This window comes from Festucalex cinctus, chromosome 15 (genome assembly GCF_051991245.1).
Source record: "Festucalex cinctus isolate MCC-2025b chromosome 15, RoL_Fcin_1.0, whole genome shotgun sequence".
Lineage (NCBI taxonomy): Eukaryota > Metazoa > Chordata > Actinopteri > Syngnathiformes > Syngnathidae > Festucalex > Festucalex cinctus.
In genome coordinates, this window is record NC_135425.1 from 27,059,951 (window position 1) to 27,067,105 (window position 7,155).

The following is a 7,155-nucleotide window of genomic DNA, read 5'->3' on the forward strand; positions in this document are numbered from 1 at the left end:
ACTTATCCACGTGACAAATGTGTTCGACCAAAATAACAAAGCTCTTTAATAACTTTGCAAAAAGAAGGAAGACAATTTTTGAGTGTCCATAAATTTAAAAAAAAAAAAAATCTTGTGCAGGATAGATGGCAGCTAAAAAACAAACAAACAAAAAAGCAAAGCAAACATTTGTTGGTTGTGGTGTTTTTAGAATCTCTTTCTCTTGAGGATTTCTGGTTTCCAGTTGACCGGATGGCTCTCTTCCGTCTAAAACACACAAACAAACATCTTCAAACGCCGTGACCAAAACTCAAACAATAATATTATGCTTGGGAGTTATTCATTCATTAAAAAATATATATATGAATCATTTTCTATCTTTGGACTCAAAAGCTTGACTTCAAGTCGGCTAAACAAACATTATGTTAACGTGTGTATCAATTTCTTCAGTTTGACTAAAGAGAAAGTTTGTGAAAGTGAAAGCGGAGGAAAAAAAAAAACGGGCGAATGCGACGTACGGCGGCGTCGTCCTCTTTGTAGACTTTGACGGTCTTGTCGGCCTCGGCGGTGATGAGGCGTCGTTCCGAGTTGTCGAAGACGCACGCGAAGATGCCCGACTCGCTGTCCAGGGAGCCCGGCTGCACGGCGGCGTGGATGCGCTGGAAGTTGTAGCCCGTTCGCCAGTCCCACATGTGGATGGTCCCGTTGTCGGCTGCAACACGGCGACACGCGTCAGCGACACGCGGCATCGACACGCGGCATCGACATGCGCCATCGACACGCGTCGGCGACACGCGTCATCGACACGCGGCATCGACATGCGCCATCGACACGCGTCAGCGACGCGCGGCATCGACACGCGTCAGCGACACGCGTCAGCGACACGCGGCATCGACACGTCATCGACATGCGCCATCGACACGCGTCAGCGACGCGCGGCATCGACACGCGTCAGCGACACGCGTCAGCGACACGCGCCATCGACACGCCATCGACGCGCGCTTACCTCCGGACACCAGGACGCCGTCCGAGGTGACGGCCAGCGTGTTGATGATGGCGTTGTGTCCCGACAGGTTCTGGATGAACTTTCCGTCCGGGAACATCCACTGCTTGATGTTGTCCGCCGAACCCGACGCCAACGTGTACCTGCCGTCCCAACGCGGCGACAGAAATAGCACGGAAAAAAAAAGGGAGTCGGCAAGTTTGCAACTTTGACACTGATGAGAAGAAGCTGCAAAGCTACGAAAAGGACTAGAAAGTCAAAAAACAAAACAAAACAAAACAAAACCAGCTGGCTCAGTCAAAAAAAAAGAAGACAAATTGGGTCAAGAGTGGACCCAACCAACCTTTTGACTTATTTGACCCCCCAAAAAAGTTGGCTCAAATAAATTAACTCATTTTCTCCCGTTCTATTTGAAATGTTTTAAGTGTGCCAAAGACGTATTTATACGTTTTATTGTATGCTAGAACATACATGAGGCTTTAATGCAGCCTCTCAACCGCAAAGAACGGTTGAAAAAAATGGTAGTTATTACACAAATGGCCAGCAGGTGGCAGCAGGGTATAAGAGATCAACCAGAGCCATGTCGCAACAAGCTCTTTTTTGTCAATGTTTTCAGCAGGAATGTCAATAAAAAAAGAAAGATAGCATGACAAATCTTTGAAAAAGTCCGACCCGCCGATCCCGATTTGAGCGTCCAGGCGACTTACTGTTGCGGATGCAGCACGACGCTCCTGACGGACTTCTTGTGGTTGGTCAGGGTGGCTCGCGTCTTGCCCGCGATCAAGTCCCACAACCTGATGGTGGAGTCGTGGCTGCCTGCGGGAGGTCACGTGACAGTGAGGACGCGCGCGCGCACGCCAACGGGGGCGGCGGCCCACAATTTGCCGGTACCGGTGATGACTTGCGGCTCGGCGGCTTGGCAGCGGACGGTGGCCACCGTGTTGGTGTGGCCCGTCAGCGTGTGCGCGTTCGCTTTCGATCGGATGTCCCACACCTACAAAAAAAGAACATTTACATGAAAAATGTTCCCAAGGTTATTTGAGTTCACTAAAATACAATTCAAACAAAAACTTCATTCACAAAATAAAATAAAAACGGAAAAAAATAAACCTCAAAATACATTGGATGAAAACTAACTAAAATAAATTAAACAATTATAGCAATTAATCATTAACCTAATAATTAACGGTTTTTATATTATATTATAATAATATATATAATAAATAAATTAATTACTATGAATTATATATAGGTAATAAAAATACAATATTTAATAGTTAAGAAATAAAAAAAAATCAAAATGCAGTTATTAATTTATTTATTATATAATATATATTATTTTATAATTATATTATAATTTACAAATATAATAGTATAATAATACAATAACACATATATAATAAATATATATAATAAATAAATTAATTATTATATATATATATACACACATATTGAAAAAAAAAAGAATAATCAAAATGTTAAGTTGTTAATCAATAGCAATTAATGAATCTAATGATAGCAAAAATGTCCTTTGTTTTGGTCTTTGTTAATGAATTGAATGCATGCGCCTTTGGAGACGATTTTAAATGTGATTTGAAGTGGATTTCATCTGATATTATTCACGAGAATCAGAAGTGACATCATCGAGCAGCAGCCAATAGAAAAGCACCTTCACATGACGTCGCTCCCATTCTGCTTTTTTTTTTTTTTTTTTAAATATTGCACATAAGTCATAGACATTAAAGCAAAAAGTCAAACTAATAGTGACACTAACTAAAAGTAAGCGTTTGTGAAATAACTCAAAAGAATCAAAAGTAACAGAACCACCTGAAAACGAATGAAAACAAACAAACTGAGAAGGAAATCAAAGAAATGAAAATTCCCTGCCGTACTCTGGCGGTGGCGTCTCGGCTGCACGTGAGCAGCACGTCGATGGTGGGGTGCAGGTCCAGGCCGTACACGGCGCTCAGGTGTCCGTGGTAGTGGCGAATCACCTGGCGGCGGCACGCAAACGTCAGCCGGCCAAATCATGACGCTCGCCCGCTCGCTCGCTCGCTCGTCGTCAGCTCACCTTGTTGTACTCCAGATCCCAGCACTTGACCTGCTTGTCCTCGCCGCAGGAGAAGAGGTACGGGCTGCGGCTGCTCACCGCCACGCCGCGAACCGTGCTGATGTGGCCCGTCAGCGACAGCTTCAGCTTCCCGCTGGCCAGGTCCCAAATCTGCACGCATCGTTCGCACACAACGTACACGTTCACTCTGTTGGTTTTTGATATATGGGAATGATGTCACCAGCATATATTTTGACCATCCATTCATGCTTTTTTACACACCTCCACATCTTTCTCCAAACTCGTTTGCTCACACAAATGTATATTTACCACGCTCCCAAAGACGTATTTATACGTTTTATTTTTTATTTTTAAATGCAAGAGCATACAGAAGGCTTTGTTGCAGCCGCTGAACTGTAGAAAATGCATGAAGCAATGGTGGCCAGCAGGTGGCAGCAGAGTATAAGAGATCAAGCAGGGCCATGTTGCCACAAGCTCTTTTCTCCACTGTTTTCACCAGGAATGTGAAGAATGATGAAACTCAAATATATTCTAATGCTAATTGCTGCAAAATGGAAACAGATAGAAATATACTTTTTTTCCCTGATGAAAGAAGAGACTCGAATCTTTCTTTTGGGAGGTTCCATGTTTTGATAGCAATAGAACACAATATTGTGTGCTCTTGCAAAATCACTCCAAATCCAATAAAACAGTTGGGAGCAAATGGAGTTTTGCTTCAGTCAAAATGGCTGCCAGTCAATGAGTTAATATACGGAGGTCAATGCAACTGAACCGATGTTTTTTTTTTTTTTTTGTTTGTTTTAAGTTACAAGCACGGTCACGGGAAAATCTGAACTCATATCTCAAGGCGCCACTGCAAAGGTTTTTGGTAAAAAAGTGAATGTTGAGCACACCTTGATGGTCCTGTCAGCAGAGCCGGTGACAAACCACTGGTTGCCGGGCTCCACGGCGATGGAGCGCACCCAGCCCAGGTGACCGCTGATCACCTGCCGCAACCCAACAAGTCAACGTCGCCAACTCGGACGCGAACGACCAGACAGGAAAAAATCGGCCACGCGCGCTCGCGTTGTCTCGCGGTCGCTCACCCGAAAGAGTTTCCAGGGCGGGTGCCACTGAGGCTTGGGCATGGTGGGCGCTCGCCTCAGCAGCGACGACGTTCTGCTGCCGCCGCCTTCCACGACTGCCTGCAAGACAATCAGGGAAAGCGTCGCAAGCCGAGAAATCAATCAATCAATCAATCAATCAATCAATGTGGGCCTGCACGTACCAGCGCAGTGGAGGAAGGCGGGTTAGACCGCTCCGCTGCCCCGGCGTGCCGATGGATCTCCGCCACGCCGGCGGCGGTGCGACTGGCATCTTGGCTGCAAAGTGGGCGGGGCACATTTGATTGATTACAAGTTTTTGTCTTTTTGCTATCATTTTTACTTTATTATTAATACTTTTTCATTCATCATATATGTTGTTTTTTCATTTACATTCAATTTTTTTTTTTAATTCACTTATTATACAGCACAGTAGATAATTTTTGTCATTTTTTTTCTTCTTGGCATGATTTTTACTTTATTTATTATAAATGCTTTTTCATTCATCATATATGATGTTTTTTTTCATTTACATTCATTTTTCAATGAATTTTCTTATTATAAAGCATTTTATATTTTTATTCATGTATTCTAAATGTTTTATTTGATCCCTACTATAATTTTTCATGTATTACGTACGTTTTAAGTCTGTAAAACACCTCACCACACACTTGATAGATTTCACACTTTTTTTAAATACAGTTTGCGCTCTCCCTGTTCAAAGCTTTCGAATAATAAAATGGAACGTCACCTGGAAGGCGGGACTCACCTGGCCTGCGACGGCGGCAGCGCCAGCGCCACCGAGTGGACGCCGGCCTCGCTGGGGTTCCTGTGGATCTTGGTGTCGGCCGTCAGCGCCACTCCTGATCACTCATTCAATACATTTACACATTAACAATTCCACACACACACTTCAAAAAATAATTGACATTGAACCCATCTTTCTTCTCCAGAAATGTGCTATTTGTCTCATTTTCGGATGTGGATACAGAAACCACACCAATTCCAAAATTTATACAACTAAAAACTTTCAAACTGAACAAATTGATGGAGTTTAAGCGCCTGAAAATAATGTATGAAGCCCATCATGAAATCTGACCAATTAACAATTTGGGTTGTTTTTTTTATAGGGAAATTGAGCACAAATTAAGCGGAACAGATATTTCATTAATTTTCTAAATAATAATAATAATAATAAAAAATGTGAATTGAGTTAAAATTCACATGCAGAACTCTTAAGTCAAGGTACCACTGTATTTGCATTTTTTTGTGTTCAGCATATCAATGTAGTTTTGAACTCACCGGGTCCAGACGGGTAAGCATGTGTCCCGGTGATGACGTACTCCGGGTCATCGGACGCTAGATGACAAAATCAAAGCGATTATTTGCTGAAGAAATCCCAGTCAATCGTCCGTATACGGCGGTTTGTCTTATGTTTGCGCTCACCCGGCTGCGTGTAGCCGATCTGCAGCCGCGCGGCGCCGGCGGGCTGCTGCGCCACTCGCTCTTTGGCTTCCTTCAAGACGGGCATGTGCAGCACCGCGTCGTAGTCGGCCTTCAATTTCACCGCCATCTTCAGCTTGTGACTGTGCGTGCGCAAGCACAACAACGACGACAATGTGAAACCGAAGCAAGTTTTTATCTTTTTCAAACAATTGTTGACTATTTGCCAAAGTCATGCTTTTTTTTTTTTATATCACTGGAATCATCTTCAAAAGATCTAATAATGCTGGTCCTCTGCAATTGTTGTTGTTTTTTTAAAGTTTAGGGCTGCAACCGCCAATTATTTTCAAAATCAATTCATCAGTGATTTAAAAAATCTTTTTATATTTCCATTTAGACTCTGGTGGCCTTTGGCAAGTGGGGGGACCCAAAGAAAAAAAAAAAAAAGTCAAATGGATGGAATGGCACCATAAATTATCATAACCCATCAATGCTGGCAGTTTGGTAGTTGCCGGTGTCATGAAAGTGTGGCAAAAAAAAAAGTATAAGTATATATATATATATATATATATATATATATATATATATATATATATATACACACACACACACAATTAAAGAGCCTGCTCTATATGGCCATATTCGCCACCAAAAAAAAGGAGACATTTTGTCTTTGCATTCTCAAGCCATTGGTTTGTGCTAACTGAACTTGTTTTACCTTTGGTCGTCCAATGCAACGTACTTGGCTTGGTCGGCCACAAACATGTCATGAGTCCTCTTCAGTGAGCGAAAGACCAGCGTGTGCACAGAGTGCTTCTGGACGTCCTGTGTACACATCAAACATATTTCAAGCTTGATTAAAACATAGCAAATATGAAGCGACGAAAAAAAAAAAAAAAAAAAAGAGGGAAAATTGATGAATCGAAAGTGGGTAAGTGACTCCAGGAATTAGTCGGGCCCCGGATGTGCCCTGAGCACGAGCGAACACAACAAAAGAGCCACGAAAAGCGTCAAATGTTCGTCCTACCTCAGTCATTGTGATGAGAAACGTCGCACAAAAATACGACAGCACAAAAAAAGGAAGGGTAAAAATAAAATCAATGTTTTACTGAAAGTCTGAAACGTATTATGCACGCAAGTACAAATGAAGACCACAACAAAACGGTGAGTCGCTGACGGCGACCCTTTGCGAACCGGAACCGGAAGTAAATTGAAGCAATGCACACGTCTTGTTTTACATTTGCGCCATCTAGCGGCAAGATGTGTCACTTCAGCTTAATGTATTATCATTATTATTATTACAGTGCACTTCAACACAAAGCACAAAAAGTAAAGAAAAAACGTTTAATTTGAAAGTCTGAAACGTATTATGCACGCTACTACAAATGAAGACAACAAAACCGCGAGTCGTTGACGGCGATTTTCCGCGAACCGGAAGTAAATTGAAGCGACGCACACGTTTTGTTCCACATTGTGCGACATCTAGCGACAAAATGTGCCACTTCACCTTAATGTATTATTACTGGGCACTTCAAAAAATTTAACAAAAAACAAAAAATCCCCCTCAATTTATTCTT

The 7,155-nt window shown here is 42.5% G+C and overlaps 1 protein-coding gene across 1 annotated transcript; it reads right to left on the bottom strand.

Annotated features, from left to right (window-relative positions):
* Window positions 1-22: 22 nt before the first annotated feature.
* On the bottom strand, window positions 23-6,798 carry plrg1 (pleiotropic regulator 1). Its single transcript, XM_077497678.1, has 15 exons — window positions 6,606-6,798; window positions 6,297-6,403; window positions 5,582-5,721; window positions 5,438-5,494; window positions 4,905-4,998; window positions 4,321-4,414; window positions 4,139-4,237; window positions 3,947-4,039; window positions 3,054-3,203; window positions 2,875-2,976; window positions 1,874-1,976; window positions 1,690-1,798; window positions 986-1,125; window positions 498-691; window positions 23-246 (listed from the first exon to the last, which is right to left on the bottom strand). Exons 1-15 carry the CDS (start codon window positions 6,612-6,614, stop codon window positions 187-189), a joined length of 1,551 nt encoding a protein of 516 aa, XP_077353804.1. The 5' UTR covers window positions 6,615-6,798; the 3' UTR covers window positions 23-186.
* Between the last annotated feature and the right edge of the window lie 357 nt (window positions 6,799-7,155).